This window comes from Pleurodeles waltl, chromosome 11 (genome assembly GCF_031143425.1).
Source record: "Pleurodeles waltl isolate 20211129_DDA chromosome 11, aPleWal1.hap1.20221129, whole genome shotgun sequence".
Classification (NCBI taxonomy): Eukaryota; Metazoa; Chordata; class Amphibia; order Caudata; family Salamandridae; genus Pleurodeles; species Pleurodeles waltl.
In genome coordinates, this window is record NC_090450.1 from 26,230,587 (window position 1) to 26,249,935 (window position 19,349).

At 46.9% G+C, this 19,349-nt stretch overlaps 1 protein-coding gene across 1 annotated transcript in view; it reads right to left on the bottom strand.

The window, feature by feature from the left end:
* The window catches only part of ECEL1 (endothelin converting enzyme like 1), a 251,803-nt gene that overhangs the window by 192,260 nt on the left and 40,194 nt on the right, over nucleotides 1–19,349 (bottom strand). The window contains exon 2 of the mRNA XM_069212879.1: nucleotides 9,458–10,468. Coding sequence (XP_069068980.1) covers nucleotides 9,458–10,252 — 795 coding nt within the window. The 5' untranslated portion in view covers nucleotides 10,253–10,468. The remainder of the gene's footprint in view (nucleotides 1–9,457; nucleotides 10,469–19,349) is intronic.

Consider the following 19,349-nt stretch of genomic DNA (forward strand, 5'->3'; position numbering starts at 1 on the left):
ACAGCAGGAGGTGCTGTAATAAACCCTGGTAGAGTCACTTTGGAGGAGCTGTGTAGAGCTGTGATGTGACAGCAGGAGGTACTGTAAACCCTGGTAGAGTCACATTGGAGGAGCTGTGAGGAGCTGGGTTGTGACAACAGGAGGTGTTGTAATAAACCCTGGAAGAGTCACCTTGGAGGAGCTGTGTAGAGCTGGGGTGTGACAGCAGGAGGTGCTGTAAACCCTGGTAGAGTCACATTGGTAGAGCTGTATAGAGCTGTGGTGTGACAGCAGGAGGTGCTGTAATAAACTCTGGTAGAGTCACATTGGAGGAGCTGTGTAGAGCTGTGGTGTGACAGCGGGAGGTGCTGTAAACCCTGGTAGAATCACATTAGTGGAGCGGTGAGGAGCTGGGGTGTGACAACAGGAGGTGTTGTTAACCCTGGTAGAGTCACATTAGTGGAGCGGTGAGGAGCTGGGTTGTGACAACAGGAGGTGTTGTAATAAACCCTGAAAGAGTCACCTTGGAGGAGCTGTGTAGAGCTGTGGTGTGGCAGCAGGAGGTGCTGTAAACCCTGGAAGAGTCACCTTGGAGGAGCTGTGGTATGGCAGCAGGAGGTGCTGTAAACCCTGGTAGAGTCACCTTGGAGGAGCTGTGTAGAGCTGTGGTGTGACAGCAGGAGGTGCTGTAAACCCTGGAAGAGTCACATTGGAGGAGCTGTGTAGAGCTGTGGTGTGACAGCGGGAGGCGCTACATTGGCAGAGCCGAGATGTAGTTTGAAACCTGTGAACCGAGTGAACATCTCCACGCTCGTAGCCCTGTGGGAGTCAAGCATGCCCCTCCCCACTCCCCCCCCACCCCCCCACCCCCCATCGCTTCTAATGCAGCAGATGTAGGTGTTTTAGGGATGGATTCATCCAGCCATAAATAAACAAACACATTAAACCCAATTGCACGAAAAAGCCCCCGAAGGCACCGATCGAGTCAATAAGGTTTCATATTTCTAATGAGACCTGCATCCCCAGCCGAGTCTTAATTAATAAGTTAGTCGCACACAGGCGGCCTCCGCCGGCAGTGAAGGGCTCCATTAACAGCTGTGCATGGAACCTGGGGTGCCAGAGAATTAAGGGGTTCTCCAGTCCCCTACAGACCCCCTTCCAAAGCAGCGGGGATGCTAAAGCATGGAGGGGGCGGGTTAAAGGAAGGGGCCAAGCGTTATGTTTTGTTATCTTATGTTACGTCATGTCTGCATAGCTCCCATTCTGCCATTAGTCTGGCATCGCAGCGCTGTCGGAGCTCTGGAACCCTCACGGAGTCTGATTGTTGGCTTGTGTTACTGAATTTCCTCCCCTCCCCGTAATTTTGCAGTTTCCCTTGCGAGGTTCCACTACATTGTGTTGCCCTAACACAGAAGTGTGTCCGACCATGATGATTTCACTAGCCCCAAAATGGGTAACAAAGGCGGTTTTGAAAACTTTTGGAGCCTGCAGACCAGGAGCCGTGTTATACATAGTGTCCCGTGGCACAGCGGGCATGTCCCTGGGGCTCTTTGGTATTTCAGAAAAGGCCGCAGACACTTGTGCGTCCCTTTCTGTAATAGTGATAGCGCCTGTGCACATATAGCGCCATCTCTATCACAGAGGGTGTTCCCTCGGAATCCCTTTGCCCCTGAGCCTTAGTCTATAATAAGGCACTTTGGCATAGGCAAAGAAGGTGGCGCACTGTCAGTGCACTCCCTGATAGTTGCCCTCTGGAGAGGGTATAGGGGGTCCTATGCACTCACTAGACATCCCCTTGCAGGCGGGTGCAATTACTCGCTGCTCCTGCCCGCAAGGGCATCTCGAATCTACCTTAAAAGTGCAGACGGGTTGCCGCCTGCACAGTGAAACACGGAGTGGCTGCTTCAAAGCCGGTCTGTTTTTTAGGGTCGAGCCTGTGCATGCGTTAGTGCATGCGTCTCGCTTGCGAGACGCTGTTGTGCTCAGTAAAGGGCTTGGAGCCCGCCTGTCGCGCACCATTTGTTGGTTTGCGCAGCATTCCTCTTTACAGCCTCATAATTCGTCAAGGCACGTCTGGCATCATTTCTGTTCCTCTGTGTGATGCAGGGATTAAGCACTAATTGATGCAACTTAATTAGTGCCCTTCCGCTGTGCTGCTCCCAACGTGATCGAGGTACTGTTTGTTGTTTTTAACTTCAAGTGTCCCGTAAACAGAAGGCTTGTTTGTGACTGTCAAAAACGTGCCCAGCAGGCACAAAATTGCAAAGTTAAATTTTTTAAAGCTACATTTATTTTACTTTGCCAAGTCCTCTTTTCTCTGTTTCTTCTCATGTTTTCTCTTGTTTTGTTTTTGCTCGTCAGCGCTGCTGTCAAAAGATGACAATTAAATTGTTTGAAATATGCGAGACCTATTGCATTCCAAATGCTTGTTACTTAAATGCGCTGACTCAGGGAAGCCCAAGTCCGCAGCTGCCCTGGGGACAAACCATTCAATGTGATAGGGCGCACTTTCTCCGTCTGCGCACATGTTTTAAGGTGTGGCCTGCAGCAAACAGGAGAACGTGCGCCCTACGTGTAACAGGGCCCCAGGTGTGCATGGCAGAGATCACCTGCCGTCAGGGCCTCATTTCTTCTGGTTGGCCCTGGTGGCGCCATGTTAAGGCTGTAACCAAAGTATTATAAACAAGCATTGGGAAAGCCAGTAGGTTTGAAATTGTCAAGCTAACACAATAATTCTATGTATTTTTTTCCCAAGCCATGTTACAGGAATAAAAATAAAGCAAAGAACACATGCCACAGCCTAAACATGGCCAACATATGTTTCACATGCACATTTTTAATGTAAAAAGCTTCACTGATGTGGAAAAGATCCTTTCATTTGTAAAGTTGGTTTATTATCAATATCGTGCTCTGAGAAGGAGACAAGATTGACTCCTGACCTAACCAAGCACTCATACTGCAGCAGCAACAGCCCTACAATGCCACTTAAACACTTTATAACACTAGCAATTCTAAAAAGAAGGGGGAAAAATGGCTGTTTAACTAGGCAGCTGGGGCCCTATTATGCATACAGCACTTTTTCCCTGTTTGCGCCGGGCGTGCGGTTCGACAGGCACGCCCGGTGCCAACAAGGAATATGTGCTGTACTACATTGAATGTGTGGCCCCCAGGGCAGCCGTGAACTAGCTCCACCATGGGGGCAGCACATTCAAGTGAAAGATGAGGCTTTGAAGCAGCTGCTCTGTGTTTCACTGCTCAGGTGGCAACCTGCCTGCACTTTAAAGAAGGGAGGGAGGTCCCCTAACAGGGGGGTGCAGTAAGTACTGCACCTGCCTGCAAGGCAGTGCTTAATTTGTGCTGGTGTCCGCTGGTGCTCATCACTGGTATCTATTTCTAAACAGCAGCACATTTATCCACCACATGGTGACGCTTTTTTTTAGCAGCATGCCTCAGTGGTGATGTAATATACTTTTTAGAAACTAGCACCTAGGTATGACTCACTAGCATTTGGCAGCAGTGGTTCGAGCTGAGATTGTCCCAGATGCATTGGATTCATGAAAAAACCTTGGTGCATCTTTTTTTTTATACACAAATTAAGCACTGCTGCAAGGGGGTGTCTGGGAGGTCCTTGGGACCCCTTTCACCCTGCCATTAATAACAGTGCACCACCTTTTTGTGGCCTCCTGATGGCTTATTTGCCTTTGCGCCAGCATCTTTAATGTGGGCACAGAGGCAAATGTGCATGTGGCCACGCCCCCTTGCAATGAGGGCATGCTCCCTGATGATAGCCCAAGTGCTATCTGTACTACAGAAGGAGCGCACCAGCACCTGCGGTCCCTTTTGTAATACTAAAGTGCCTGGGGGCATGCAAAGTGAGTGCAAGCGGCCGTTGCGTCCCCAGGGCACTTTGTATAATACGGCCTCTGGAGTGCAGACACAATTATCCGGTATTTAAAGTTAGTATAAAAAAGTAAAAATAATATAGAGAACGCTGGATGTGAACAATGTACACAGGCTTTGTGCAGTCACGTAAAGAGATCCGGTTGTTAGTGCACTGATGCTTAGCCACCCGCTGTACGCAGTGGTGGGCGGGAACAAAATGTGAATGACAATTTAACAGAGCAACGGACAAAGCCTACTGCCCAAAAGCCACTCAATGTATGCATACATTATATATACTTTTTGTGTCAAAACAGTAGTCTGGTGACAGCTGTCTGAAAGACCTTGCCTCAAAATTTGCATAATTGCTTTTTCTGAAATTAAACAGAATGCTCCTAAAATACTCAAATTACATGTTCTCATGCGAAATGCTATCCACTCATGTTGGGTTCGTTAAGCATTTGGATGGTATTTACAAGGCTTTACAACATGGACTGAGTTACTCTAACATTCCGGTGATCTATAGGGTAGTGTGCTGCCAACAAGGAATGAAGGTAGTATTACCATGAGACTACAGAGAGTGCTCAATCTGTAAAAACATTTGTAAGGCAAGTGGGCTGCTGAATGGTGGGGCTGCCGAATGGCAATTTCTGCGAGTTAGCCCAGCGTGAAAGTGGCAGTAGCATTGTCGCAGGCACATAAAAGAGCCAGTGGAATTGCAGTCGCCCGCAGGGTGCACCAACACCCTTGCAATTCAATGTCTGCACAGCAGACAGTGAGCGTTGCGAGGGTGCTGGGCAGGGGGACCCCTGCACTGTCTATGCCAAGTGCATGGGTAGTGCAGGGCCCCCCCTCTGTGGCCCCCTGCTCCTGTTCTCCTCTAGCCTTTTTTTCATGCCGATAAAACCACCATGAAAAGGCTGGTGGAGAACCGGGTTGTAATCCAGGGTCGGCTCCTCCATTAGGGCGGAGGAGCATCGCCCTCCCCCCGCCCCCCAGCTTCGGCAGCTGCAAACCTTTTACCAAAACACAATAATAAACTGTGTTTATCATCTTTTTTTGTAAAAAGGGGTGAGGCCACAGGCTGTAATGAGCACTGAGGGGGACAGCACTCTCCCTCAGTGTGCATGTATGTTTGGCCGGCCGTCTCGGGCCGGCCAAACATACATGTGCTGTAGGCTCGCTCTAGCCCAGCAACACAGTTGTCGGGCTAAAGAGAGCATGCACAGGCTCTCAGTCTGCCTGGGAGCACCCTGGCTGGGCGCTCCCAGCCAAGCCTGACGCTGCTCTGAGCAGTGTCTTTATAACATTTTATTTTTTATTTCATTTTTATTTTCATCCATCCCCCACCCGCCCCGCCCCTTCTGTGTCCCTTGAGCCGCAACTGTTGTAATCTGATTTGGACCTGGACCACCGTCAGCCTGTTGGGAACATCGTTCCCGGATATTTGGCGATCAGTCTGCCAAACTGGCTGTGGTCAAGACTGCCACCGTGAGGCTGGTGGTCTCAAGACCGCCAGCCGCGTAATGAGGCCCACTGTCCACTCAGTGGCTATCATTATGTGATTTCCCAAAGAGGTCTCAATTTGTGACTGGAATCAGAAATAGCTTTAGTTATTCTACTGGGCAGAAATGTAGTCTGCTAGCTATGTTGAACATCTTGGAACTGCATGACCTGGAACTGGGTTCCAGCTTCCTAACTTGGTCATTATGTGTGATCTTGGCCAATCACTTTATGGCCAGATGTGTAGTTCATTGTATAGTTTGCGATAAACTATAAAATGCATTTGGTTATATTCAGACAATGCAAGCTCCTAACTTGGATGATGTGTTGATCTATAGCACAATGGCCCCCATATTTCCCAAACAGCCACACTTACAGTGCGACCCTTCCATTGAATGCGCAAGCCTGTGCTTAAAGTATGCTTTGTGGAAAGGCACGCGCACACTTGAATTTAAGGAATGTATTCTAGTCTCTTAAAGGCACACCACACCCCCTGACAAATGTCAACTAACTCTACTCTAGGATTCTGCAGGTGGAGCCTCGAGGTAGCAGCTGTCCTCAGCCCCCCAGCAACATCAGACTGTCTGAAAGTAATGGGCATATGTAACCACAGAGGGGGATGTAAGAGAAGGCGAAGGAACGGAAGAGAAAGGAGAAAAAAACAGAAGATTAAACAAGAGAGTGGGAGTATGGACAGGAGAAGGGAGGAGGGGAAGATGGAGGGACATATTGGAAAGGGCTGGCTGAGTGAAAGCACGTGTGCATGCGTGGTCCGCGCACCAATAAAATGACCCGATTGCTGCACCATAGCCCCCTTACTTTGGCCATGCTGCGCGGCACGTGCTGTAAACATTTTCATAGCCAGTAGATCCCAAAGATTGACTTTGCCAATGCTTTTTTGGGATTGTGAGCACCGGTTCCGTTGGGAGCACCACATGAGGGCGTGCACCAGTGCACACCACGACTATACACCCATTCCTGTAATACAATAAAAAATGTTCAACTTATGAACAGATTTTGCTGAGAGGGACAGTAGTTAATTTGTGCCAGTGTGTGCCGATGGGTCACATTGGTATTTATTTTGGGGGGCTGGGACATAGAGTATTGCAGAAAATTAAAATCCCCCCACCTTGACCATACTTCTAAAGCACGGAACGTGTAAAGTGAGTGATTCTGAACATTTTTGCACGTTTTCAGGAGGGGGTGTTGTTGCTGTGGGGGTGTCGGTCCTCATAAACCTTTTTAAAGGACTAAAGAGTGCATCCTGCAGCCATCGGCCGCCATTGCTTTTTGCATAGTGTGCTTTTTCTCCTGGAGCGGGGCGTGGCATGTAAAATTTCAATATGTGATCCCGTGCACACCCCATGGCAGCTGCCCATCATCCACTGGCCCATCTGTGCCAAGGCTGGGCAACCCGGAAATCTCCTTGCTCAGCAGGCTCCCACGCACCTTGAGTGACTACCCCGTGACCAGGGGGGTTTGAACTCACAGCTGCAGCGGACATGGAGGCAGGCAGCATTAGATGAGACCCTGAATATTGAAACCCCAATATTGATGGGACACAATATTGAGAACAGATGATCGAACACATATTGACTGGAAAGTAAGAGCTTCTTTACGAGTTTGGAAGAGGGTTGTACTCCAACACAAACGTGACTGATATCCCGTCTGCTGTATTACAAGTTCCATTATATCCTATATAACTTGTACTTCGTCGGATGGGATATCTGTTACGTTTGTGACAGAGTAATCCCCTACGCCAAACTTGTAATGAGACCCTAAGTCTAGATTTTGTATACTACAGCTTCCAGGTGTGGCTGTGGAGTTAGGAAGGATACATCCATACTTTATTATATGCATTAACCTTTCAATATTTTGTCCATGGCTATTCTGTACTGGATATTCTTGTGCCATCATACTCTGTGTGATCATATTCAGTCGTACAATCCCAGGCTTGTAAAGCCAACTCTCTTCACCTGAGAGCCTTCGCCTCACTTGATAGTCAATCGGACGATGGTTAGTTGGAGTCAGCGCATTCCAATTTCACCCCTTCTTTTTCATTGTTAATAAAGGGAGAGGACAGGGTCAGGTTGGGACCAGAAAGAAGCCTGGGCTCCTAAAAAACACGTGTTCCACATTCCTTAATTATGACCTTTGAAAAAACATTGTTTGAGTAATGTCAGGTAGCTAATTTGGGCTATACATTTAACATATGCAGAGCCTGTACCAGTGGCCAAGAATAGAAACACCATTATTCAACTACAGATCATCTACAGGACGCCTGACACTCTGTCTTTAATCCACCGCTCATCCTCCGATCCCTCAGCCCATACTCATCCTCAAATCCCTGACCTACCTGCCTACCATCATGTCCTAAAGCACCTGCTCATCTTAGGGAACCCCCTTCCCACCAACCAAGTGATACCCAGAGGATAATGCTCACCCTCACGTCTGGAGGTTTCTATTAATCCTCTGGGACCATTGGGCTTTGCTCACTCTAAGGCCTTGAGTTTCTCGCTCTCCATCAGTTGCTTCATAAGCTACCCACTCAGCATCAGGGCCCCTAAGTTGATTTTTTCTTGCAGAACTTATGAGGATCCTGCTAAGACTCAGATCGCTGAGGCTCCTGCTAACACAGATCCCTCAGGATCCTGCTCAGACTCAGATCTCTGAGGCTCCTGCTAACACAGATCCCTCAGGATCCTGCTCAGACTCGGATCGCTGAGGCACCTGCTAACACTGATCCCTCAGGATCCTGCTCAGACTCAGATCTCCAAGGCTCCTGTTCACACTGACTTTCCAGAGATTCTTGCTCGCTCCAAGGAGCCGTTGGACTCCTGTTTACCCTCAGGTGCCCTGACATCCTTGTTCACTTCTAGGATCTGTAGCTCTTGCTCAATGTTTCCAGGAAGGTCCATCTCACACTCCCTAAGAATCATTTTTATTATCAGAATCCTCAAAGCTTCTGTTTACCCTCAGTTTCTGTGGAGCCTGCTCATTATAAGGCTCTGAGGCTCCCACACATCCTCAGACGTCCTAAACACCCACTCACTCCAAGGACCTGCAGTCTCTTAGTCACTGCCAACTTCTGAGCAAGGGCCCAGCTTTATTTAGGTCCCTCAGCTCCATGAGACCTCTGCTGATGCTCAGGTGCCTTTCTTTGTTTTTTCTTTGAAGGTGAGGGACTAAGGAGCAGCCACAATGGGCCCCTCCGGTCTTCCCGTGTCTTAGGTAGGCTATGGTAGGTACCCGCCAGAGTGCCACATTATCCTCTACCCGGGATCCTATCTTCCGATCTGTCCTAAGCTTCATTAAAGATTGATCTTCACGGTCACCTGCTCTGCACTATCCCATGGCACTTGTAATAAGGCAGACGGGATACCCATCACACTCTTAGACTTCCTTAGGCTTATAAAGGCTTGGTGTTCCTCTACAGGTGGCCCAGTCATCTCTGTAGCAGGAACCACTCTCCGGCAACACATCACTTGAGTGGAAGATAATTCTCTGCAGTACGATCTGGATTCTGGAAAGTTAATGCTCATCCTAATCTTTCAGCGATTTACAACATCTATTATCACAACTAATCATTCTAAAATATGATTTTATTTTTTCTAAGTAATGTTTTTATGTTTGACTAAAGCTAATTCCATTGAAGTTATTTCACTAGAGGCAGACATATCTGTTAAATCCTCAGCAGACCTTAACTTGGCCATTGTTCCTCGAGTTAGGAGAGCAAGACCAGGTGGTCCTTCCTTCTGAGCTTTGGCCACAACCTTATGGAACAAACTTCCTCTCTCGCTCAGGAACACCCAGAACCATCTGCTCATTAGGAAATCCCTCAAGCTCATGCTCTTCTCTAACTAGACCCCCCCACCCTTCCCTCTTCGGTGTATACAATTTCGGAACCTATGTCCTGGGTTTCAGCACTGAGGGTTGCTGGGGCAGCTCTGCACTACACAAGCAGCTAGAACATAACTTGGACCATCACCGTGATGTGACTTATTGACAGCTGGAGGTCCTTGGGGCAATTGACATGACAGTGACACAATATTTGAATTCACAATGCAATACGATGAAGCACCCCATAATCACTTACCCTGATGACGTATCTGGAGGAGTTCTTGTCGTCCAAGTTCACAGTCAATGAGAAGAAGACGGCGGTGCTGTACACTCCCTGGGTCTTGTAGAGCAGCTCATCAAAATCCCACTGTGCTTTCCTCAAGCTGTCGGGTAGGTCCCACCCTCCGCAGTTCTCGATGACCTGCACCATGGGCCGGGCTCCCAGGTGGTCGATCTCCTTCATGTTGAGGCAGGACTTGAAGAACTCCTTCACCTTCCGTTCCGCGGAGCTCCGGTAGTTTCTCTTGACGGGTCTCATCAGCAGCTGCCGCAATTTCTCTTCGTTCTGCTCCCCGATGGCGGCGATGGTGCCGTAGATGAGTTTGTCCTCCGGGATGCCGTATCGCCGCAGCCAGCCCCCGCAGGCGAAGGAGTAGAAGTCCTTGCAAGGGTCGATGGTGGCATCAATGTTGCTGTTGATGAACCTAGAGGCGCGGCTGAAGGCTTTCTTCTCCTGACAGTCCTCGAGGCAGTAGCTGTCCTGGTCCATGGCTATGTACTTCAGCACCAGCATGCACCCCAAAATGATACACAGGCCAGCTGCGAAAACAAGTCCCGACAGGAGGCAAATTTCCCTCCGGCTCCAGCGTGGTAGACCTTTCTTCTGCTTCTTGGGCGTCACCTGGAGGGTGAACCCATTCGAGAGGGTGGTGCCAGCATTGTACTTGCTCACATATTTCACCTCCTGGAACTCGTCATAGTGCGCGGTCAACGAATAGGTCTTCTCCATCTTCGGTTTCACAGACTTTGACTTCTTGAAGGACGAGGCCATGGACGCAGACTGTGCAAGGGCCCTAGACTGTGTGCTGTTGATCTTCACTTTCACAAGAGCGAAATAAGACTTAAAATATTTTCTTAACTGGGTGATGTGATCATGGTAAGGAGGTGAATTGTTCAAAAACCCAACAAGAAAAATTTGTTACAAGGAAATTCTCTTCTGTTTTCCTGTGTCATCAGAGTTCTGGCTGCTAGTTCAGTTCAGGAAAACCTGCAGAGTAGGAACAAAAATAAGATTTAGAAATTGACAACAGAAAAGGCTCTTTTTCTCTATACATTTGTCATGAACTAACATATTGGCACAGAGGGATCCACCATGATCTCCCCCCTCCTCTATCCTCCATCGCTGAGAAGGTGGCGTTTACTCACTCATCATAAAGAGAACAGGCAAGTGATCCTTGAATTTTAGGAGTATTCACACAAGCAGTTAGTTACACAAAATACTAAAAAACAACTGCTGAAGTATTGTACCAGAATATTGTGGACAAAAAACATTGCTCGACAAAAATATTACATCCTAAAATCAATTGTAAAACTATCATCGCGGTGGGGTTAATTATTGAACCTCTACAACCAATGGGTCAATAATTTAGTCAACAATATTCACTACATAATATTTATATCATTTGTATGTTGGTCAAAGATATTCTGACATACAAGGGCACGTGGCTGTTAACTTGTACCTTGTGGGTTGCCAAGAGTGTGGTTTGCCACACTGCACACAAGCCCTGTTTGACACGGTGGAAGTCAGCATGGCAAGCACTGATGGACCCACCAGCTAAGGTGGCACGGATGGGGCATCATTGCTGCAAAGGCAGGAGGTTTGGTCCTCCCACTGAAGCAGATGAGGATGGACAGCCCCTAATGTGGGCAGCTGGTACATAAACACACCATCAAATTCTCTGCCTAAGGAGTGATTGTACTGCTGAATATCGACACCAACTTATTGTGGCATACTAATATCGAGGACAGAATATCGAACGTAAGATCCTTGTAAGTCAGAGGAGCCCCAGGGGTACTGACACAGACCTTATTTACAAACACCTTTAACTATCCCTCCTGCAGACAGATGGCATTCTGCTCCTATTATAACCATCCCTTTAGGGCAACCACCACCCACATCCTGCACAACCAGTATATATGTTTTTTGCATTGAGTGTATGTCAAACTATTGTTGATAAAAACATACAGTGACATAACTATTGTGTCCTAAATGTTGCTTACCAAAATATCATTCAGTTGAGTGCAGATATTCAATTATTATCTCCAAAGGGCTGATATTTTTGAAAAACAAAATTAAGGAGACAAGGCCTGATTTAGAGCATGGGGAGGGGTTACTCCGTTACAAACGTGACGGATATCCCAGCCGCCTTATTACAAGCTCCATAGACTATAATAGTATTGTAATACAGCTGAGGGGATATCCGTCACGTTTATGATGGGTTAACCCCCTCCACCAAACTCTTAATGCGTCCCAATATTTTTGTCAGATAACATTTTGACCATGGGATTTGGGTACCATTCTGCACCAGAGTGGAAACACAAAGAGAAGCCACCTTCACTCAGCATCGAATACATCTAGCTTCCAAGACCACCTAACCTCACACACAGCCACCACCCAGCAGGGTCCATCCATGAGGTGGTTGAGAGGGGGTGTTGCGGCTTCTACAAGGCCACTTACTGCCACGAGTCTAGAGAAGGCAAAGAGCCTGCCGACAGTACATGCACGTGTGGGTCCTGCATCCCGACAATAGATGGGCTGCCAAAGCCCATGGATCTATCAATAGTTGAGTAGACCACCTATTAACACACCGGCAGATTTGCAGATTTGTGTGCATTATCAGCCTTGTACATGTGATGGTCAGAGCGTGCGTGGCAAATGAATGCAAATGTTTTGTTGTTGCTGGGTTTGCATGTGGAAGCCCCTTCATTCCAGGTCACTGTTTCCCCTCCTGGGCTTTTCAGCTGAAAGTCATTGCTAGCAGGTGTGTTAGCCCACTGGATTCAAGCCAAGACCACAACACCCAAAATGCTTTAGGTATCCACATTTAATCACTGGAAATAGTGTGTTGTACGACTTGGAGTGATCACACACACTTGTAGCCTGTGGTGCAAGGGTGTCTGCATTGGCGCTTGGCAGCAGAAAGTGCACCAGAACTACGCAGAGCGCAGAACTGCATAGCATCTTTCAAGATGTGGCACTATTCTGCTAAATCCCGGTCACACAATGCAGCTTAGCAACCTCACTTGCTGTGGTCCTTCACTTGTAAATCTGGACCTAAATGTGGATGGATCTATGATCAGGGCTGGAATCTATTTATTTTAACTTTAGTGCTATTTCCAGCACTTTAGCTTCGATTATATATCATGGGGTAGTGGAGTGTCCCAAGTTATCCAAGTCTCATTCCTACATCTCTCAGTTTGTGGGCCCCCCATATCTTTACTACTGGGACCTCTTGTCCCAAAGAGTTCCCATTGGGCCAGTCCTGCCATCTTTAGAGCTATGTTTCCCAGATTTATACCATCACTGGAACCTCACAGCCAGAACCTAAATGTGGCTCTGATATATGGAGAAAAGAGTTGGGTCCCTTTGCAGACCCTGACACTGGCTGGACCCAGATAGCCCTGAAGGGCCTAGTTTGTGATTTTCTGTGTGTGAGTTTTAGACACAATTCCCCTCTGTGGGAGATAATGTGTTCCGCTTCTCTTGATGCCTAAAGCTGTTCTCTCTGATTGTGGAGACACTAGCCCGGGAACTAGGACCCCTAGGCGTTGAGATGTCCACTTTTAAAGGAACCAACAGACTCCGCCCCTAACCCGGAAGCTAAGAATATTTCCTGTGTCTTGCACTCTTAACTGACAGCACAGAAAATTCTATTCCACTGTGTTAAATCATGTGTACCCCTCTCTGAAAAGTGCACCTTTCACATTCAAGTTGTTGTAGGTTTTGTGAGACTCTGGAAAGGATAGCAACTGAGAAGAGTGCTTAACGTATTACTACGTTTGGCCATGAGGCGCTTATCCTTGGTTTGTGTCACGGACTACACAGCATTCACTATCAGTAAGTGATTGTGAACAATACATATTTTGTGTAGCTTGGGTGCCCTATGCTGGCTTCTTATTCAATTTTTATTATTTTCTGTGTTTAGCCCTTTGAAGCTTCTCTGCTTATATTTGTAGATTTTCAATTATTAAACATGAACGTCAATTCACCAAAATGCCAGGGGTAGCAGAAGTGACATCACATGCCCTTTGACCTTCAGTTTCACTCACTCACACACATGCTTACACATAAACACATCAAAAATGCACACACACACACGGCATCTCTCTCTCATGTACACAGAATCACACCGAAGGAGGCATACAACAAACACGTAAAAAAAATGTTTTGCTCACCTCGGCTGTGAGGGAGTGTTGTATACCAGCTAATTGTACTCAATTTTTTAATTGCACTGATAGTGAAACATGAAACATTATTCACTATTAGTGTAATATTCTTCATGATTAGCGTAATAAAGAATGGACATCGGTTTGGGCTCCATTCTCTTTGTTTTCTCTCTTTTTTTAAATTCACTAATAGTGAATAATGTTTAGTTATTCACTATTATTGTAATAACAAATTGAGAGAAAACAAAGTGTGGTAGCCTAACCGATGGTCGAGCTGCCACTGTGTTCCTGGAACTGATTGGGCCACCTCTGAGGCCACGGGTCGCAAGGGGCAAGCCAGGGGTCGCAGCAGCGACCCCCAAATGACGTCCATGGTCACACCACCTACTTTGAGGTAGGCCTTGACTGATTGTCTATGTCTACTGAGGAAGGCAACAAGCCTCATACAGGCCTAATTTCCATCACAGACCGAGCACCCAGTGGCCCCATTAAAGAGGACCCCCGAGATCACACCCCTGATTCTGCTAACTTGTCCTCCAATGCCCAGGATGGGCCAAAACCATGACACCCCTATAACCACGCCAGCCTGTTCTTACGCCGCCAGTGTCACACTTCGCCATCATTTTAAATATTTTAAATGGCAAATTATGGGTTTATGCCCTTTGTGAATGTCAGAGACTCACATTTACCAGCACAGGTCTCTTAAGAGACTGCCGCTGTCCCCCTGACACGCGAGCTGTCAGAAAGAGAGTACCTGCCTGAGATCACAGCTTACTTAAGTAAAGGGCACCGGCAGCAGGTAACATTTATTCTCAGTATCTCTATATTTAGAGCAGGCGGCCTGATCTCCCCGCAGCGAATGCTTAATCGCCCTTGCTTGGGTAGTTTGGTTATTTTTAAATGATCATTTATGCAGAGATGGATTTTAAAATGTTTCTTCCGGACGGTTGAAGATGATCTGCGTTTCGGTAAAAGCGACACTACAATGGCAGGGAGGGCAGACAGTGGGATGAGCGCCCACTGCAGGGGGGCTATGATGTCGCAGAGGGGAGCTGTGACGTCACAGAAATGAACTGGGATGTAAAAGAGGCGAACTGTGATGTCACAGAAGCACACTGGGATGTCACTGAGGTGAACTGGGATGTCACAGAGGTGAGCTGTGATGTCACAGAGGTGAACTGGGATGTCACAGAGGTGAACTGGGATGTCACTGAGGTGAGCTGGGATGTCACAGAGGTGAGCTGTGATGTCACAGAGGTGAACTGGGATGTCACAGAGGTGAGCTGTGATGTCACAGAGGTGAACTGGGATGTCACAGAGACGAACTGGGATGTCACAGAGGTGAACTGGGATATCACAGAGACGAACTGGGATGTCACAGAGACGAACTGGGATGTCACAGAGACGAACTGGGATGTCACAGAGGTGAGCTGTGATGTCACAGAGGCGAGCTGTGATGTCACAGGGGTGAACTGGGATGTCACAGAGACGAACTGGGATGTCACAGAGACGAACTGGGATGTCACAGAGGTGAACTGGGATGTCACAGAGGTGAACTGTGATGTCACGGAGATGAACTGGGATGTCACGGAGATGAACTGAGATGCCACAGAGGCGAACTGGGATGTCACAGAGATGAATTGTGATGCCACAGAGGTAGACGTAAACTGAGATGCCACAGAGGTGAACAGAGATGTCACAGAGGTAAACTGTGATGTCACTGAGGTGAACTGTGATGTCACAGAGGCGAACTGAGATGTCACAGAGGCAGACAAGGATGTCACAAAGTCGAACTGGGATGCCACTGAGGCGAACTGTAGTGTCACAGGGGTGAACTGTGATGTCACAGGGGTGAACTGTGATGTCACAGAGGTGAACTGTGATGTCACAGAGGTGAACTGTGATGTCACTGAGGCGAACTGTAGTGTCACAGGGGTGAACTGAGATGTCACAGGGGTGAACTGAGATGTCACAGGGGTGAACTGAGATGTCACAGATGCGAAATGAGATGTCACTGAGGAGAGCTGTAATGTCACAGAGGCGAACTGAGAGGTCACTGAGGAGAGCTGTGATATCACAGGGGGTGAACTGTGATGTCACAGAGGAGAGCTGTGATGTCACTGAGGAGAGCTGTGATGTCACTGAGGAGAGCTGTGATGTCACAGGGGTGAACTGTGATGTCACAGAGGAGAGCTGTGATGTCACAGAGGCGAACTGTGATGTCACAGAGGAGAGCTGTGATGTCACAGGGGCGAACTGCGGTGTCACTGAGGAGAGCTGTGGTATCACAGGGGTGAACTGTGATGTCACAGAGGAGAGCTGTGACGTCACAGAGGCTAACTGAGAGGTCACTGAGGAGAGCTGTGATGTCACAGAGGTGAACTGTGATGTCACAGAGGAGAGCTGTGACGTCACAGAGGCAAACGGAGATGTCGTAGAAGTGAACTGAGGTGTCACTATAGGAAGAGAGAGGGTTGTGTTTATATGAGACAGAGGGCTGTGCTACAGGAGAGGGTCTTAGTGCTCACTACACAGAGGATAACTGATATCACTGAAGAGAAACTGTGACGTCACTACAGAAGAGAGTGAGGTAGAGTTAGGTGAAATATGTTTTTAATTGTTCTGCAACACGCAGACGTATATTATGACGACATTTTAAAAATGCACTTCTGCGTATCAGGGCAGAAAGGAAAGGCCCCGGTCTGAGAACTGACATCTTCGGGCAGATGAGAACTATAGGAAACAAAAAAACTGCCCGCTTCAGGGGCAGTACGGGCAGTATCTGTGGGGCTCCCTGCAATGCCGGATCTCATTTACCCCGAGACGTCCGAGCAAAGTGCGCGAACCAACATTCAACCTTCTTCTAATAAGTGAACCACGTTTGGGAAGTTAACTTTACCCCCATAGATGAATTTTAAGAAATGAGATTCTTTTCGCAAAATAAAACAGTTTCCCTCAACGGTAATTCTGAAATCCCCAGCAGAAGGTTCACCTCTGTGACATCACAGTTCATCTCTGTGACATCACATTCCAAGTGAAGAAGAAGAGCTGTTCTGCATCCACTTTATGGTTATTTCAAAGGGTGACCAGGGTTTGAAAACCAAACCCTGGGACATTCCACAAACATAGAGGGAGGACTACAACTTTGCGTGGAACGGGTGCCCAGAAGGACTTCACTTGACAGCATCATCAACATGGGGAACAAATGCAACAACTGGATACAATATCATCTCAGTACATTAAAATACTTCCTGGATATCCCTGCTAAGGAAGCAACTGGCACACAAAACAAGTGCCTCCCTCTGCAGTCTGCCTCTGAAAACGAGGGCATGTGGTAAATTCACCGAAATCTGCCAGGACTGAAAGTGAAAAAAACAGGATTGTCCTGGCAAAGACAGGAGCCTGGTACCTTGGTATTTAATCAATAGGTTGCAAATGAGATGTCGATACAGAGTGCTGCAGGCCACTGTGTGATAGTTGTGAAGAGAGGACAATTGTGTGATCATTTGTCATGCAAGTAGAGAGTGACAGTCATGTCATTAGACAGGGTTAGAATGTCAGAGAGTCACGGAGTTGTCATTAGAAGGGGTTAGAATGTTAACAGAAAGTGACGGTCATGTCATCAGACAGGGGTTGGTATGTCAAGAGAGCCATGGTGATGTCACTAGACATGTTTAGAATGTCAACAGAGATTGACGGTCATGGCATTAGACAGGACTTGGGATGTCAGTAGCGAGTGATGGGCAGGTCATTAGACAAGTTTAAAATGTCAATCGTGAATGAAATTGGCATTCCTGTTTTTCATGGTGAACTTTAGCCTTTAATTTTCAATAACTTATGTATCAACACATTTCCCCACAGACACAGAATTGGTAAAACCCTTTGATGCATTGGGCCTATTCCCTTAATTCTGATTTTTTAAATTATCTTTTTCATTTCCTCTTCTGAGTGAACTGATCACTCATGCTTTGATAACCGAGGAGTCCACCTCTGTGGGGGCAAGTTAGTATTCTTTCAATTCCCTGCAATTTTCTAATTATTTTAATTATGCAAACTTCACTTACTTTAGTCATTTTCTTTGACACTTGGAAAATTACTGTCTTGGTTTTACATTAACCCTAACCCGGCCAGTCATTTGGAGCGCGGCTGGGAAGCACTTTAGAATAGGGCCCTGTTGCTTGGAAATACATTATAAAATTATAAACTATTAAAACACGAGCTGCAAATGATGGCACCGATGCCTCGTTATTTTTGTACCACAAAAGGGCGTTAGCGGAATATGTTTGGGAAGTTTTTTAAAAAGTTAGTTTTATTAAGGAATGAGTTGAATTCGTTTTTCTCAAGAGCTCAGGTGTTTGGCCGATCTTTTGGCTTTGCCAATGTTTGTTTTGGGACAGCAGAACTTGACTGTTGTAAAGCAACCAGGGCCCCTCTTCAATATGAGAAAACTGACTAGAAGCAAAAAAAAGTGCTTTTGGTCTCTCAAAAAGCGGACATTACAGTAGCAGACGTGCACTGATAAACACTCTATTCTGCTCGGATGTGCTTCTTGTGAATGGGCAGGATGCCGTCACTCACAGTGCAGTCAGCCAATGGCTGAAGTGGGCTGCTGACCCACTGCCCTATGTTGTATGGTGAATAAAAATGTCAATCACATTACAACAGACCAATGGACGACGAGGGCTGGGTGAAAGCTTCTATACATATACTCTACATACAATTTTAGTAAAATAACAGGTGTTGGCTAATGCCAAACCTGACAATGGCCACTTCCCGGAGACATGGACCACTGGTGAGGCTAGTTTTAGAGATGCCATCTCTTGTCCATTTATTGGATGGGCATTTCTCCTTGGTGGCAATAAAGGGTTGTGCAGATTTGACTTGAAAAAGAAAACAGTGGTGACCTTTTTAGCCAAGGCCAGGCTCAGTTACAAGGTCATTGACTGATCTGAAAGGCCTTTTATTCTGCCAACCTCTAGTCCAGGTATGAGGGGGACAGAAATCATAACAGATGTTATCTTGGGGAAAAAAGGAAGTCTCATGAGAGCTGGGTGGTGGTAAATGAAATCTCTCCCGAGTGCACAAAGATGTTGAAGTTTTGTAAGAGGAGTGGGCGAGACACATATCATTGGTTACTTTACAGCTTGGAGTAGAGAGGCCTGCACATGAAATGCCCAGATGTGCCTCCCTCAGCTTGAAGCATCTTCAAGTTCTGACTCCCTGCCACAGCTGCTGTGCCAGCTTGCTGCCCAGAGGATTGTGCCATGGGTAAAGGAGAGACCTTTTACCTTTGGCCTCTGAGATATCTGGGGCACTTGTTCTATTCAACAGCCCATACTGCTGCCTTGAAGCCCTTTGTAGAAAACATTGCTAAGAATGAAGTCTTTTGAAAAGGAGGGACTAACCAGAGGAAGCATCAGTGTGCCTTGAAGCGACACATTAGGCTCAACACGGAAGGAGCTACAATGGCTCATTACAAAGGTGCAACAAGTTCTGTGCTATGGGTTTTGTCATTTAGAAAAGAATCTTGAAGATTTATGTGGTTAAAGGCTAATGATGCGATATATAGTGTGACAGTATTTTCTAGCAATTTTCCAATTTTAACAGGTTGGAACAGTTCTAAAATGGATTTTATTGCCCTAAAAAATACATAGTTTTCTTAAGGAAGAAAGTTAAATGCATTTAATAGATTTCTTTCAGCA